At 43.0% G+C, this 17715-nt stretch overlaps 1 protein-coding gene across 5 annotated transcripts in view; it reads right to left on the minus strand.

Annotated features, from left to right (window-relative positions):
* Positions 1 to 14453, minus strand: part of pom121 (POM121 transmembrane nucleoporin) — a 98568-nt gene extending 84115 nt beyond the window's left edge. For 2 of the 5 annotated variants that reach the window (XM_038813799.1, XM_038813798.1), the window contains exon 1: positions 13772 to 14452. In XM_038813799.1, the coding sequence (XP_038669727.1) occupies positions 13772 to 14313 (542 nt within the window). In that variant the 5' untranslated portion in view covers positions 14314 to 14452. Of the gene's footprint in view, positions 1 to 2958; positions 3050 to 13771 lie in introns of all 5 variants that reach the window. The other 3 variants (XM_038813800.1, XM_038813797.1, XM_038813796.1) reach the window with 3 other exon arrangements.
* Positions 14454 to 17715: the final 3262 nt, after the last annotated feature.

Below are 17715 nucleotides of genomic sequence, written 5' to 3' on the forward strand. Positions count from 1 at the left end.
TAGACAGCGGATGTACATCTACAGTATTTGGAATGGACTAACTGAAATGTTACCTAGTGACAAAGATCGGAACAAGGTTAAGGAATTTGGAAGTTCCACGAGTTTCTGTTATGGAGATGATAATACCCATAATTCGCTGAAAATAATAGTGATTCCTTGTAAAATCGCTGGAAGGAATAATTTTTTTTTTGCACAGATGTCCGATCCAGTGAAATACCTTTATTATTGAGCCGATCATCAATGAAGAAAGCACATGAAACCTGACATGGAAAACAAGGCCATCATATTTGGAAAAACTGTGGACTTACAATTTATAGTCTGAACAAGAGATTCTCTACGTAAGAATGGCCCATAGTGAGTATGCCCTTAATGACAGAAGTTGTGACTATGGATTTTAAGGTGTGGGATAAAGAACATTTTCACTTTACATTTTATATACTTGACAAAGTCAGTCGCTGATTACACATGATAAAGAAAATAATTGTGGAACAGATAATTGTGGAACAGATAATGGTGTAATAGATAGGAACCAGACTGGGCCACCAGCCACGTTCGTCACTGATAATGGGGGGAATTCGCTAACCATGAAAATCAGGTTATGTGCGAGAAAGAGTTATGAATACAGCTGCAGAAAGCCCATTTCGTAATGGGGGCGAGAGAGAAATTGTGCTGTGATAGATGAAATGCTTCTAAAATCTTGGCAGATAGCCAAAATTGTAAATTAACTTCAGCTTTAGCATAGGCCGACCATGCAAATAATTCACTACAAATGATTGCCGGCTACAATCCACATCAGTTGGTTTTTGGGAGAAATTCCCAAATTCCTTCAGTCATGAATGATCATCTTCAGGGCAGCACGGTGGTGCAGTGGGTTAGCACTGCGGCCTCACGGCGCCACGGTCCCATCCTGGCTCTGGGCCGCTGTCTGTGTGGAGTTTGCACATTCTTCCCCTGTTTGCGTGGCTTTCGCCCCCACAACCCGAAGATGTGCAAGCTAGGTGGATTGGCCATGCTAAATTTCCCCTTAATTGTAAAAAAAATGAATTGTGTATTCTAAATTTTTTTTTTTTAAATGATCACCTTCCAGTTTGGGAAGGGCGGTTAGCTCTACCTTTTCTGAGCATTTGAAGCACTGCACACTGGCAGAAGAGCATTCCTTAATGTAAAAATTTCAGAATTCAGACAGCTTTGAGGCACAATGTGCAGCCATTGGAAACTATTTTCAAACATGGCATACTATAAAGAGATGGATTTAACGAGTGTAAAGGTCCAGGAACGGTTACAGGTACAAATGGCAAAATATTGGCATGGTAGCACTGCTGCCTCACAGCTCCAGGGACCCGGGTTGAATTCCGGCTTCCGGTGACTGTGTGGAGATTGCACATTCTCCCCATGTCTACATGGGTTTCCACCGGGTGCTCCAGTTTCCTCACACAGTCCAAATATGTACAGGTTAGGTGGATTAGCCACCATAAATTGTCCCTTAGTGTCCAAAAGGTCAGGTGCAATTCCTCATGGTAGGGTCTCACAGAAGGATATGGCAACTTCTAAAAGGAAAAAAAAAAGAGGAACTCCGAAGTTTAATTGGGAAGCTGAATTGGTTAGCTGGACAAACAAGTCAAGACGCAGGTTTTGATGTCTTAAAACTAAGCACTAAAATGAAGGACCGTAAGATTGGAGAAATTGTTAGAGACTTTTTACATCCATATTCTTCCTCATCTGCTGCTTCATGTGAAAAGCATGAAGGACGAGAGTGGAGAATAAGCCCAAAATTATTGGAGGCAGGCCATTCGGGGGGGGGGGGGGGGGGGGGGGGGGGGGGGGGGGGGGGGGGGGGGGGGTTAAGAAACACCTCTTCACACATCGAAGTGTGGAACTCTCTCCACATCTATGAGCTCAATTAACCATTTCAAATCTGAGAGATAAACAAAACATTAGAAAATAAAAAACAGAATTTCTACAGTGCAGGAGGCCATGTGGTCCATCAAGTCTGCACCAACCCTCTGAAAGAGCACCCCACCCAGGCTCACTCCCCACCCTATCACCGCAGCTCCACCAAATCTGCACAACATTGGTCACGAAGGGGCAATTTTAGCATGCCCAATTCCCCTAACCTGCACATCTTTTGACTGTGGGAGGAAACTGAAGCACCAGGAGGAAACCCACGCAGACACAGACGAAAGTGCAAACCCGACACATTTAGTCACCAAAGGCCGAAATTGAACCCAGGTCCTTGACGCTGTGAGGCAGCAGTGCTAAATGCACGCGCTGCATTGGTGAAATTAAAATTGGAGAATTGTGTTTTGAAATTCCCATCTTTAGGTGGCGTTAGACAACTGAAACTGATTGTTTATAGTGTCGCATCTTATGCTAATCTGTGATGGCTTTGAGTGCAAGAGGATTTATAATTATTCTCCTATGGGGAGCAAGGTAAAATATTGCACTTCAGCATGGGAAACTAAAAAGAGTGGCAAAAAGTACATTGGCAGTGGAGACACTTGCCCTAGTGGAGGCAATAGATATGGCCTGGGCTATTTAACGTGGCCATGAGGCAGCAGTGCGAACCACTGCACCACCCTGCTGCCCCGGTGATTGAAATTTTAAATGGATCAGGGTATTCGGGAACAGTGCATGGAGAGTCATATAGACAATAAGTCCCTTTGGGAGAATGTCCACTCTGTAAAACGTGTCAAAGAAAAGTGGCCACCTGTTGACATAGCGATCATAAAACAGATGCTAGAGATGCAGTGAAGAAAGCTATGTTGGGTGCTTGAGTTAGTGCCCAAGACTCTCAGACAAAAGTTTAGAAATGCAAGAGAACATTCTGAACAGACTTACACTGAATTTGAAAGGGTTAAACAAAGTAAGTTTGATATGTGGATGAGAGCATTAAAAATAGGAAAATCTACGAGGCCCTTAGAGAAGTAATTCTGTTGGAAGAATTTAAAGATTCATTACCTGCAGTGATAGGAACAGAGTTAAAACTGCAAGACAAGCTGCGTGAGTTGGTTCAAAGGTCAAAGTCTTTTTTTTCGACTCACTTTTAAATCTGAGAAAGATAGAAAATGGGACGGTGTGAGAAAAGACAGTCAAGCAAGACAGAAAGTGGTTGCAAATTCCAAGAAGACTTCACCTCCAAATAAAAAAAAGAAAACGCTGAGGGAATGAGATATATGATGAAAGTTAGATGCTTTCATTGTAATAAACTGGGCCACACCAAATCATTATGCTGGAGGTTACACAAAAAGCCGGTTGGAGTTATAAATCTTAACAAAGGAACTATTCATCTGAAAATGGATAACTTGAGTGACCGATAGGATTTACAGAGAAGACCAAACAATCAGGGTGAAAACGTGTGCACAAATTCACTGGGGCAGGAGTGACCAGAAGGTAGTTGACGTGTTCAGGAATTTTCATACAATTCATAGAGGTTACAGAGCAGGAGGCCATTCAGCCCACTGAGTCTGTACTGGCCCTTGGAAAGAGTACTCCACCAAGCCCACGCTTCCACCCTACCTCTGCAAACCCAGTAACCCAACTTGACCTTTTGGACACGAAGGGGCAATTTAGCACGGCCAATCCCCCTAATCTGCACATTTTTGGACTGTGGGAGGTAACTGGGACACCCGGAGACCCGCAGACATGGAGAGAAAGTGCAAACTCCACACAGTCACCCAAGGCCAAAACTGAACCCAGGTCCCTGGAGCTATGAGGCTGTGACATTGGATAAACCCAGACTGCTTTCACTGGAACGACGAAGATTGAGGGGTGACCTGATATAGATTTGCACGAGTGGCATGGAAAGTGTTGATAGTCAAGACGCTGTTTACCAGGGTGGAAAAGTCAATTACTAGGGGGCATAGGGTTTTGTATGTGAAGAGAAGGCTTTTTCATGTGTAAAAAATGGGAGAGGGAAAGATATTAAAATTTTAAGAGATACAGATGTACGTCAATCCCTAATGTTGTGGGATAAGGATATTCGTTGTCCAGGCGTACTGAAGGAACAGCCTCTGGTCAGCAGTATTCATGGAGAAACAAGAGAAATTCCTTTGGTGAAAATAAACTGGAGTAGCTTGAAAATGTGAGATGTGATTGTAGGAGGAGTAGAAATATTGCCCATTGCAGGTATTCAATTCATTCTGGGGAATGATGTCGCTGGATCACAGATATTAGCCTACTGTGGTTGAACAGCCAGTAGAAAATCCAGCTGCGAAAAAATTGCAAACAAACCATCCCAGAGTGTTTCCTGATTGTGTAGTAACGAGGTCACAGGAACGCAAGATACGACAAGAAACAGAGGAGTCATGAGCACAGGATGAGAAAGGTAAGATAAGGTTATGACATCATTACTAAACTGAACAGACTAAGGGGAGTAACGAGGTCACAGGAATACAAGATATGACAAGAAACAGAGGAGTCATGAGCACAGGATGAGAAAAGTAAGATAAGGTTATGACATTATCTTTACAAAGCTGAACAGACTAAGGGAAAGAAACTGTGTGTTTAGTTCTAAGAGAATAACAGCAGAGTGATTCCAAATTAAAACATATCAAAAACGGTTTACTCAGATTTGGAGGCTCAGTGTACTCCTGAATGCTATGTGTAGGATCAGATAGTAATGAGAAATTGGCATTCTACACATGCTAGTGCAGATGACAAATGGGCAGAAATGCATCAAATTGTATTACCTCTGAGTACAGGAAAAAGATTCTAAGGATAGCTCATGAAATTCCATTTGGGGGACATCGAGGAATAAAGAAAACATAAGCAAAGAAACAGAAAGTTTTAGTGGCCAGCGCTACATAAAGATGCAGTTAAATATTGTTAAAATGTGTCACACATGTCAAGTAATAGGGAAACCACAAGCTGCAATAAACCCAGCAACCTTGATCCCTATCCCAACTTTCAAAGAACCTTTTACAAATGTCCCAGTCAACTTGTAAGACTGGAGTCGAAAACGGCAAGTGGAAATCCAATACACACATCTTCTCTACTCAGTAGTACTACACTCCTGTACGCTTCACCTGATGCCTGCGTCGATGTATTTACATTGTGCATTTTATGTTTGCCCTAATCTGTATTTTCTTTTCATGTACAGAATGATCTGTTTGAGCTGTCTGCAGAACAATACTTTTCACTGTACCTCGGTACACGTGACAATAAACCAATTCAATCCAATATATCCCCTTAGATTTCTTGAAGCTGTACTGCTAAGAGCACAGTGGGCTAAACAGCTGATTTCTAATACAGAACAATACCAGCAGCGCGGGTTCAATTCCAGTATCAGCCTCCCCGAACAGGAGCCGGAATATTGCGACTAGGGACTTTGCACAGTAACTTCATTGAAGCCTACTTGTGACAATAAGCGATTATTATTACAGCCAAGACAGTGGTAAAGGAATTAACCAAGTTCTTCACTAGATAAGGCTGACCAAAAGCGATACAATCAATTAAAGGGTCAAATTTCATGTCAGGATTATTTAAAGAAGTCATGAACAGCCTGGAAATAAAACAAATCATTGCCGTATCATCCAGAGTCACAGCGTGTATTGGAGAAGTGTCAGCAAACTTTGAAAGCAATGACATGACCTATCGCCAAGACTGCCCTCATGATTGCAACAAAGGGATCACATTTTTATTTTTTGCCATTAGGGATGCATCAAATGATTTTGGCAGATTTATTCCTCTGAATTGGTCTCCGGACATTGTTAACAACCCCGCTGACGTTACCTGCCAATGTGTTTCAAAACCCCGAAGTATAGCGTGAAACATCTTCTTCGTGGTGCATATTTGTTTGGAATAATGTGAGGAACAATGTACTACATTTCACAGTGAGGTAACAGTCCAGTCACTGTATAGACAATTAATACAGAATATGTATTACAGTAAAATTTTAAAAATCACCACAAAAGACTAACATACAACTATGACATTTAAGTATATTGATAACTAAACCCAAAATATACCCACATTCCCTGAACTCACTGAGACACCCATTTTCCCAAGCAATATCCAATTTTAATAACTCTATATAGGTCTCAGCCCGCTAATGGTTGCCACACAATACCGTTTAGGTGACCAAGTCTGGGAAAACATCTCTTTCTGGTTCAGCAAAGGACATCTGCAGCGGCTCTAAATGTTAGATGGCACAGGTCTCCGTACTTCGGATCATAGATGGAACTGGCCTGCCTGGCTGTTGGATGGAGAACTAGCCTGCTTCCCCATTGGTGTGCTAACAGATATACCATCCTGTAGATTTGGCTATCTACATTTCTCAAATTCCTGGTCTGTAAAATATATAATGTGTATAGCCCCACTGATAAACAAGGTTTCTAATATGGCCATTCTCATCTCAATGTCTCCAAACGTCTGCTAATCTTATTACTGGTCAAATCGCATCCCACAGCACGGTAGCACAGTTGCTTCACAGCTCCAGGGTCCCAGGTTCGATTCCCGGCTTGGGTCACTGCCTGTGCGGAGTCTGCACGTTCTCCCAGTGTTTGCGTGGGTTTCCTCCGGGTGCTCCGGTTTCCTCTCAGTCCAAAGATGTGCAGGTTAGGTGGATTGGCCATAATAAATTGCCCCTTAGTGTCCAAAAAGTTAGGTGAGGTTACTAGGTTACGGAGATAGGGTGGAGGCGTGGGCTTAAGTAGGGTGTGCTTTCCAATGGCCGGTGCAGACTCGATGGGCCAAATGGCCTCCTTCTGTACTGTAAATTCTATGACTCAATATTCCTCGAGTCACCCATTAGTCTTGTAATATATGTGTTTTATTTTGCTTTCATCTCAAATTCAAACTTGTTAATTTCCCAAATTCCTAACATGAAGCTCGATGACCCAGGAAAAGTTCAGTAATAAGTCAGAAACGACACTTTTGGACTATGTATTGAATTTCAGAGAAAGACTGAATTGGGGCTTGGGAAGTGGTACGGAAGCATTTAACTACAGCACAGCAGGGAATGAAAGCAGACTCAGTTTTAAAACAGGAGAAAAAGTGCCAGTGTTACTACCTGGATTAGACAAATGACAAAGCTAGCTTTTGTGGACCGTAACAAAGTGAAAGAAAATTGTACAAAGTAAATTATCTGATACAGACAGATGAAAATCTGAGTATGCCATATTAACATGCTCACGAGATATTGGGACAGAGGAGATGAAGACAAGCATGCGATGTTGATAACAATAAAACATGAAGAACGACGGCTATATTCTAACATTGAGTTTCCACTAATTCATTTGGGTAATGAGGAAGTTCTGAAAGATTTACGCAACTGGTTAAATTATCTTCCAGAAAAGAACAGAGGTGAATTGGAAGAGTTACTGCAGTCTTCTCGATGTATTTCTGGGGATACATTAGGTAGAACTGAGATAGATAGCAATGCATGATGTACATGTGGGGAAACAGTTCCAAAGAAATAACATCCATGCAGATTAAATCCAGCAAAGTTATCACAGGTACAGAAGGAAATTGAACACATGCTCCAAAATGACATTGAATTTATGATTGGAGCCCTCCGATTGTAATGGTTCCAAAGCCGGAATACAATGACTTTGCGTGGACCACAGGAAAGTGAAAGCCATCACCAGGAAGGATTTCTTTCCTGTACCACCATTGGAGGATTACATTGAAAGAGTTGGAAAGTCTATTTTCATCACAAAAATAGACTTGCTGAAGGGCTAGTCTGAGAGGGCAATGGAAATCTCAGCATTCGTGACACCAAATAGATCAATTTAAAATTATGCTGTTCGGGAAGAAGCATGCACCAGCAACATTATTCAAGGACCAAGACACAATGCAGTGTACATTGACGATTTAGTGGTGTTTAGACAAGTTGGGAAGACCATGTTAAACACTTAAAGAGACTAATCTTGTCATGAATTTGACAAAAAGCAAATTTGTGACAGCTCAAATTTCATATTAAGGACACGTCAGGGGACATGGTCAAATGGCCCCACAAGATATGAAACTACAGGCAATTGACAACAGTAAGAGATTTTAAGGTTTCTGGGAATTAGTGGATTTTATCGTAAATTTGTGGCAAACTTTCGCAGTGTGGTGACACCACCAACAGAACATTTGAAGAACAAGAAATTTTACTGGACGGAGGTCTGCCAAACTGCATTCCAACATCTGAAAATTGTGTTGACAACAAAGCAAGCGTTAGCCCTACCAAATTATGACAAACTGTTTAAAATTGTCGTGGATGCGAGTGACATTGGTGTGGGACCTGTGTTGTTAAGATTAAGAACTTGAGAAGCCTGTGGGGCAATTCTCAAGGAAATTAAATCTGTCACCAACAGAGGTATTCTACAATTGAAGAGGAGACGTCAAGTTTGGTAGTGGCAACGTTGAAATTTATGTTGCCAATAATCCATATATACGGACCATAATCCCCTTAAATATCTGGAGAAATCTCACGATTAGAACACCAGGTTATTTCAATGGAGTTTGTTACTACAACCATTCAATTTAAAAATCATTCATATGGCCAGGAGAGAAAACATCACTGCAGATGCTTCATACAAAGGGTAAAAGATAAAAGCAAATTACTGCGGATGCTGGAATCTGAAACGAAAGAGAAAATGCTGGAAAATCTCAGCAAGTCTGGCAGCAACTGTAGAGAGAGAAAACAGCTAACATTTCGAGTCCGATGACTTTGTCAAAGGGTAAAAGAGACGATTTGGGAACAATGGGTGTAAATACTATGGGGTATACTTTATGTTCATGCATACTTTTGAAATCTTTGTGATAGTTAAGGTAGAACCGATAATAAATGTTTGAGAAATTAAATTCTCTTCCACATTAAACAATTTATTTTTTAAAAAGTGGGAAAGTGTTCAGAATTGGGGAAAATTAAGATTAAAAATACAAAATAAAACAGGGAATTGACCAGAGACAGACGTCTGGAGAAACAATGAGATGCAAATTTGCCTATCAGTGAAAAACAAGTATTTTACATACGTAGTTCAAGAAAACAACGGGCCTAGAGGCGGTAACTTCAAGTGGGGAGATAAAATAGACAATTAGCTGCCAGAAGCCAACTCCATAGGTGAATACAGTAACATAAAAGGTAAAGAAATAGTATAACTATAGAACCCCAAACAAGGAAAGTGAGAGGCAGCTAACATCAGAACTGTATCAAGCTGCAGATAGTCTCCTGAAAGAGGCAATTGCTTCCCTCTTCGCTGAGCCTGAAGACTGTTTTTCCAGATGTGGCCTTAACCTGTCTGTGGTAATGACTTGCTGGATTTCGCTCAGTTACTTAAAACTGTATGCTGTTTGGGAAAAGGGGCGTCACAGAGTTCAGGCAACATAGTCGGGGACCAAGGGATATTAAGTGTCATAGAGTATTGTAGCCCTTCTTGTCATGTGCGTCTTCTTTTAAGTTAATAAATATTCTTTATTGATTTTTCACACAACGACTAGACTGTTCCTCACTGGGTTGAACACTGTTCCTCACATTATACCAGAAAAAACACATACACCACTACAAACCAGTGTTCCCAAGTTACCCTTCAGCTCAGCTTGGTTCGTAACAGGTCACAAATCCTGGAAAATTGCTCAAGCCCTTCATTAAAGTATCTGTTGTCAGCATGAAGAATTATACTAAAATGAATTTTGGAATAATTACTGCAACGTGTAACTAACAAACTGCTGAAATTTAAATCCCCAATTATAAATGTCCAGTTTCAGTGTCATCATTAGATTTAGTATAGTACTGGGTATGTACATTTTTCATACTGCCTCAATCGTGGAAAACACAAATGCTGTGCTATCCCGAAAGAGCATTCAGGGCATTGTAAAATCAAGGTGAGCAACTGCTGGTTGTAGAGATAGGAACAATATGAATTGACAAATTAGATGTCAACATGAACTGATGAACTCAAAATTTTCCTAACAACCTATTACCTAAATAAGCCCAGGTTTATCCAAAAAATAACAGTGACCGTGCCACAATGTAGTTCATTGGTTACAACACACAATGCTTTGAGAAACAAGTACATATTCTTTTAATTGGGAAGTGCCCCTCATTGTGATGATTCGATGCATCATATTGTTGGGTTTCATACCTGCAGAGGATAGCTCATTGAATAAGCTTAGATAAGAGAGATAACTGATTTTTAAAAATGCAACTGTTACTTCGCTTTGGGGCTCAAACATAATACTCTGCAATGTGAAGCACACAAATCGAGTGGTCAAATCTACAGTTACAATTGGCAACAGAGCCAAGCAAGTCAGAGCATATGCCTAAATTGTATAGAGTTGGGATAATTTTATAGTTTGAACCCCACTTCTAGTTCTTCAAACTTTGAAAGCAATGAAAAAGTTTTGAGACTGATGACTAACTATGAAGAAAGACTGGAGGAACTTGTGCTGATGAATCTTGAAGGAAGACAACTGAGAAGTATTATTTTTGAATAATAAACTGTGATGGTGGCAGTGTAAATCTGGAACACTACTGCAAACTAAACCTGGAGAACAGGACACAGGGGAAAGAAATATTAAACAATCAAGATGTATAGATGCTCTTCGCATAAAGTGTGCAAGCTGGATCCAGTGATGGAGAGATTGCTTTCCTTGGTGAGGTAAGCTTAGCTGAATGGCACGCGCCTCAATTTGGGAAAATTTACAAGTCATGAACAAAAGGTCAATGTTCCAGAGGATTCTTTTACATGAAGCTTGCATCAACAACTTAACTGGGAATACAGCAATATTACAAAGGAAAGAGAGCAACAGGTGTTTTTGTCCATTCTTTATCCAGGTCTTGAAAAATTTAGTTTCACCAGTTACTGACACTCAAGATTGAACATTAAAATTTAATGTTGAAAATAAATGAGGACTCAGAAAGGCAGAGAGCTATAAGATATTACTTTACTCCTCCAGTTTTTAGCTGTGCTTCATTTAATTTTGGAGCAAAAATATTTCCGTAGCCCTAAAACGGTTAACAAGTTTAGATCCGCTTGTTTGTGCATGAAGAATCACTTCTGTTGTGCCTTTAACTGCAGCTACTGGTTTCACACACCGCGACTGAAACATGCACCTGTGTGTAACACTAAAATGTTCAACCGCAAATCAAGTGTAAGCACAAATATGAAAACGCATAATAACAAAATGCTGTCAAATCAGTAACAGTTTCTGCTACACATGGGAAGATGAAGATTTTTACTAACAGTTGCTGTGGACCTGCTCTCCAGTTTCGCTGCAATGTTACACAATGGCTGCAGCTGTTAACCACTTGGATAACTGTTCTCTAAATGGTTAATAGCTCCAGTGCTCTATACACAAGTCGAGTCATGATATTGGAAACAAATTTCAATTTCTGTCAAAAGCCCTGTCAATCTTGAGTCTGATCATAATTCAACTGCAGCTAACACACGAAAAGCAACAACCTGATGTTCCAAAATATAGCTATAATCAACATCTAAAAGAGTTTGAATGGTGAATACTGTACCATCTCATCTGATCATATACTCTGCCAGTTGCACAGAATGGTGACAGATACTGCAGTCTGTGTCACCATCCTATTGAAATGGCAAGGAATGATGGTCCAACTCATGGCTGAACCCGGATCATCATCGTTCCCTTAATTTAAACAAAACACCTCACACCACTGCATCAATTGGTGAGCATGCCCCATTTTGCCAATGGAGGCAGAGACACTTACTTCAAAATATTACATCACGAATAAGGCAATTATGTTCAAATATTGCTCGAGTTTGTATGTTGCATAACCCACTACACTACAAATTACCCCGGCACCCTTTTCACACAGTAACTTTATCAAGGTGCTTTGTGAACTTCAACAGCAATATACAATTTTTAACATCTCAACAAACAATTGTTCTTAAAAATTCTAATTCTCCTCCTGCTTTCCAGTCAGCTGACTCATTTAGTTAAAAGACACTGGAGGGAAAGAATGGGGAGAGAAACCAAAAATATTCCAGGCAAAATCATTGGCTGTACTGAAGCAAACTAATCCGATTCCAACCCAGCACATTGAAGAGCTAAACCAAATTCTTCCAAATTATAACATTGATGCAGCAACTGACTTTTAGAACACTATCTAAAACATACTAACACCAACCACTTTCCACGATTATACAGAATAGAAAGCACAGAATTAGGCCTTTAAGCCAAACTGATCCATGCTGGGGTTTATGCTCCATGAGAGCCTCCTCACACCCCTCTTCATTAAAGTATCAGCAAAATAATTTATTTCTTTCTCTCTGATTTGTTTACCTGCTGTCCCCTTAAATTCATTGGTACTATTAGCCTCAACTACATATGCAGCTAGTTCTGCAGACTCACCACTCTCTGCTGAAAAGGTTTCTCATGAATTCCCCATTGGATTTTAGTGAGCATCTTCTGTGTACCCCATCAAATCCTTTAATAATAACATCCTCTGCAAGAACACCCCACAGCATTCTCAGTCTTTCCTGATAAATATGACCTCAGTCCTGGTATCATCTGATGAACAATTTTGGTACTTCATCCAGTGTCTTTATCCTTTTTAATCATCACTGGGTATTCTAACGTGATCTGAACAAAACTCTTTACAAGTTTTACACAACTTCTCTGCTTTTCAATTCTAAACTCTGAGAAATTAAGTCTCTTCTTTTATTTGTTTATTTTGATATTATTAACCGGCCTTGCTTTTAGTGATTTGCGTAACTCATTCCCAGATTCCTTTTCAATATACCCTGTATAAATTCTTATGGGTTAATTTAATTTTTCAATACCAGACTTCAAAATGAACAATTAGAAACATGACAACCCAAGGCAGAAATATCAAGGTTTTATTCCAATATAACAGACAAGAGGCCTGAATAAGGATTTTCATAAGTTTTTCACCGGCTGTTAAGCCAGAATACAGAGCATAAAATTCATGCTGACACGCCATCAGTGGTGCAGTCTTTCAGGTGGGATGTTAAACAGCGAACCTGCCTTGCCTTTCAGGTAGGTCTAAAATATCCTATGCACTATTACCCTCTCCATCAATCGACCAAAATTGTATCCCAAAATTAACATCACTAAAACAGATTATCTGGTCATCACGATGCTGCCTACAAGATCCAGTTGTGCACCCTAACTACCAGATTTCCTACATTACAACAGTAACTAAGCCTCAATTGATTGTAAAGCGTCAATACCAGAGGTAATGAGAGACAATATAGAAATGCAGCTTTGTTTAATTAAAGGTGCTCCATAAATACAGTGTCTTTCTGCAAGAACTTTAACTATATATAAAGAGGTTTGAAATGCCCACAAGAAATCAACAGAGATATTACTGAAGCAAAAAATGAAGAAACATATTTTAAAATCGGAAATGGCCTAATAATTAATGTTCTGAGAACTACAAACCTACATTCTCTTTTTCAGATTTGATTCACATTTCCAGTAGTTTCTGGCTTTACTTCGGGTTTCCAGTATTTATTTCATTTTTATTTCTACATTCACTCTTCTTGTCGGAGTGGGCTCAGTCAGCCTCCATAGCCTGCTCCGTTATTCGTTAAAATGACTGACCCTCTACCTCAACTACACCTTCCCACGTCCCTTAATTTTCAATCTTCGTGCTACCAACCCAGTAGAATGCTCCAAAATTATTCAATAACTCAGATTTCAACTTCTTTCACAGCACATCAGGGGATGAACAGCCTTTTGGTAATTTTTGTACCGGAGCAATATGAGACAACAGAAAGCTTTATGAGAATAGGTTGAATAACAACAGGTTGTGGTCATGGTGTCAGGTCCCTTGTCTCCAGACTCTTACCCAAAGGACAACCTCCTGGTGGGAGTCTGGATGGGATTCGGTCGACTGTAGCGGTTCTTCAGTTCCTTACTGCCAAAAGTGGCCTGCCCTGAGTTTTCGTTCGATAAGTAGCTGCCCATCATGAGGCCGGCCGGGCTCCGCTCGCTCGCATAAGCCGCCACCACCAGCGAGTTGCGCTCCTCGCAGTTCACCACCTCCCACTTGCAGCTGTTCCCCTGGGCCCGACTGGGGTTCCAGAGGCCCTGCTGGGGCCTGCCGCGGGTACTCCTGCCTCTGCCTTTCCACTGGCCGCCTCCGCCGTTCAGCTTGCTGTGCACCACCTCGGCCCAACGCGTCCCCAGAAGGAACGCTTTGACGCGGTGGAGTAAAACTCGCGGCCCGGGCCTGGGGCCTTCCCCCTGCAGTGAAGTGTAATAAACCCAAGCGGGCGCCACGGCCAAGAGGCCCAGCAGGTACCAGCCCAGGACGTAGAAGGAAAGCAGCAAAGCGAAGCCCAGCCCCGCCGCCCACGTTATCACAGACCGCTTGTGTGCGGGAGACATGGCGGCGGATTCAATCCCGTCTCATTCGCCGCCATTCTGCTCTCGGTCTGTCCGCCATTACCGGACGCTTCACACAGTGCACATGCGCGCCATTACCCGGCATCCACTGCCCGATAGCGTCAGCAAAGCCGCCACCAGGCTCCTCCTTCCCCCCTCCCATCCCATCCCCGCCCCTGGTCACCAGGCAACGCGCGCGCCCAACGCGCAATGCGGCCGGCCATACGTGCCCGTCCTCGTCAGATGCGCGGCTTGTGACAATGGCGCGCGGCTTGTGACAATGGCAAGCGCCTTTTCCAAGGAGGCGCCACGGCGTGGGAAGGGGAGGCGAGAGGGAACGCGAAGGGACGTTAACGGGGGGGAGGGGAAGTTGCGTCACAGGGGAAAGAGGTGGGAGGAGCGAGATGGGTATTGTCAGTGGAGTCGGCATCCAGAGAGTAATCCGGGCTGATGGAGGGGCACAAAGGTTCGAATCCCACCCAGGCAGATGGTGAAATTTGAATTCAATGAAAAATAGTTTGGAATTAAAAGTTTAACGATTGCTGTAAAAAAAAATCTGGTTCATCATTTAATGCTCTTGGGGGAGGGAAATCTATCATCACTCCGTCTGGCTGGCCGACGTGTGTAACTCCAAACCCGCAGCAAATGTGGTTGACTCTTAAAAGCCCACCCAGTTCAAGGCCAATTGGGGATGAACAACATATGCTTTTGATTTTGCCATGAAGAATCAAAAAGACCTCCAGCAAACAGCCTCCCCCCCCCCCCCCCCCCCGAATCTTCACGTTTTTTATCCAAACTTGCTGGAGAGCCATTGCCAGAGGAGATCTGACTAAGGCATTCCATATGGGTCCAGAAGCAGGTTATTGCTGAGTATGTGCCATTTGATAGCACTGTTGAGATCCCTTCCATCACTTTTCTGATGAGTAAGTAGACTGATTGGGTGGGGTGGGGGTGGGGGGTAATTGGCCTGCTTGGATTTGTCCTACCTTTTGTGTACAGGACAGACCTGGGCAATTTTCCACAGTGCCAGTGTTGCAGTTGTACTGGAACAGCCTGGCACAAGTCTTCAGTACTATTGCCAGAATATTGTCATGGCAAAGGATGGGGATATTTGTGGAGCCTCCTCCTCCACTTAGTTGTTTAGAACATAGAACAGTACAGCACAGAATAGGCCCTTCGGCCCTCGATGTTGTGCCGAGCAATGATCACCCTACTCAAGTCAACGTATCCACCCTATACCAGTAACCCAACAACCCCACCCCCCCCCATTAACCTTATTTTTTAGGACATTAAGGGCAATTTAACATAGCCAATCCACGTAACCCACACATCTTTGGGCTGCACGGTGCACGTATTGCGCGGTGGGCGCGCGCGTTGCCTGGTGAACAGGGGCGGGGATGGGAGGGCGCATGCGCATTGTCGGGGGGGGGGGAAGGAGGAGCCTGGTGACGGCTTTGCTGACGCTATCGGGCAGTGGATGCTGTTTAATTGTCCACCACCACACAAAACTGGTTGTGGCAGGATTGCAGAGCTTCGATCTGATCCATTGGTTATGGGATCACTTTGTTCTGTCTCTGCTTATGTTGTTTGACATGCAAGTAGTCTTGTATTACAGTTTCACCAGGTTGACACCTCATTATACCTGGTACTGCTCCTGGCATGCGCTCCTGCAGTCTTCATTGAACCAGGGTTTAGTGTTAATGGTACAGTGGGGGATACGCCCAGCCATGATGTTATATATTATGGCTGAGTACAAATCTGCTGCTGCTGATGGCCCACAGCGTCTCATGGATGCTCAGTCTTGAGTTGCTAGATCTATTCTGATCCCATTAAGCACAATGGTAGTGCCACAACACGATGGAGGGTATCCTCAATGTGAAGACGGGACTCCGTCTCCACAAGGACTGTATGGTGGTCACTCCTACCAATACTGTCATGGACAGATGCATCTGCAGCAAGTTGATGAGGATGAGGTCAAGCATGTTTTTCTCTCGTTGGTTGCAGACCAGTTTAGCGGTTATATCGTTTAGGGCGTGACCAGCTCAGTAGTGGTTGTGTTATGCTGATTCGGATAACACAAGCTGCTTCCTTGTTGAAGTCTCTACAAAAGGATGCTCCAAACATTGAAATGAGTTCAAAGTGTTTATTGAATTATTAACACAGTTCTTAAATGAGTTCAACACTCTGCTAAGCTACCTCTCTAGTAACTCAGTCAAACTATACCCGCTTGCTCTAAGCCAGGTTCTGGGATGTGATGCTGCTGATCAACCCTGTCTAACTCTCCAGATGTCTGTCTGTGGAAAGAGGCAGAGCCTGTGTGCCCTGTCCTTTTATATGGGTCATGTAGTGCCCCCTTGTGGTAATGCCACCTCTGGGTGTCCTGATTACCCATTGGTTGTGTCCTGTTCTAATGACCCATTGGTTGTATGCCTGTGTGTCATGGCAACTCTGCTGTTCCCTCGAGTGGTTACTTAGTTGTAGTGTATTTACATTAACCCCTTGTGTATATACAGTGATGCATATCACTACAGTGGTGTCACTCTTAATGATGGTAATTGAAGTCACTGAAGTCCCTAACCAGAGCCCATACCACCCTCTGTGCCCCCCCCCCCCCCTTCCCTCCTTGTCTGCCCCCCCCTCCCTCCTGGTTGTGAGCAGGTCTTCAAAAAGGCTGGTGAACCTTCTCCACGTATTTTGGAATCTCTCCTCGGAACCCCTGATTATGAATTTTATTTTTTCTAGCTTCAGGAATTCAGCCAGATTTGAGAGCCATTCTGAGGCTCTGGCTGGTGCTGTCAACCTCCAACCTGGCAGCAGTCTCTGCTGGGTCTCCACCCCTTTTCCTATGGAGAGCTCTGGATGCTCTGGCACCTCAAACACCGCCAGAGTTTGGCATGGCTCCATCTTAATCCCTGGATATGGCCTCGAAGAAGGCTGTCTAGAACCCATTGAGTCTGGAGCAAGACCAGGGTGTGGTTGGATAGGACCCCCTGACACCGCTCGCACTTGTCCTCCATCACTGCGAAGAATCCGCTCATCCATTTCTTGGTTAGGTGCACTCTGTGCACCACCTTGAACTGCACCAGGCTTACCCCTGCACAAGAGGAGGTGGAGTAGATCCTGTGCAGTGCCTTGATCCAGAGTCCTCCCCCTCTCTCCATGCCCAGCTCCTCCCATTTCCGTTATGTTTCGTCTAGTGGGGTCCTAATCTTGTCTATGAGTTGTCCGTATACGTCACCACATTTGTCTGCGCCCAGCCAGTCCAGCCCTACCATCGTGTCCAAAAGTGTGTGCCTGGTTAGCTGGGGAAATGTCTTTGTCTCTGTGGAGAAAATCACGCAACTGCCAGTTCCGAAGCTCGGTCCCCTTTGGCAGTTGGAATTTCTCCAAGTGTTCTTCAGGGTC

The sequence above is a fragment of the Scyliorhinus canicula genome, chromosome 12 (assembly GCF_902713615.1).
Source record: "Scyliorhinus canicula chromosome 12, sScyCan1.1, whole genome shotgun sequence".
In the NCBI taxonomy this organism is placed as follows: Eukaryota; Metazoa; Chordata; class Chondrichthyes; order Carcharhiniformes; family Scyliorhinidae; genus Scyliorhinus; species Scyliorhinus canicula.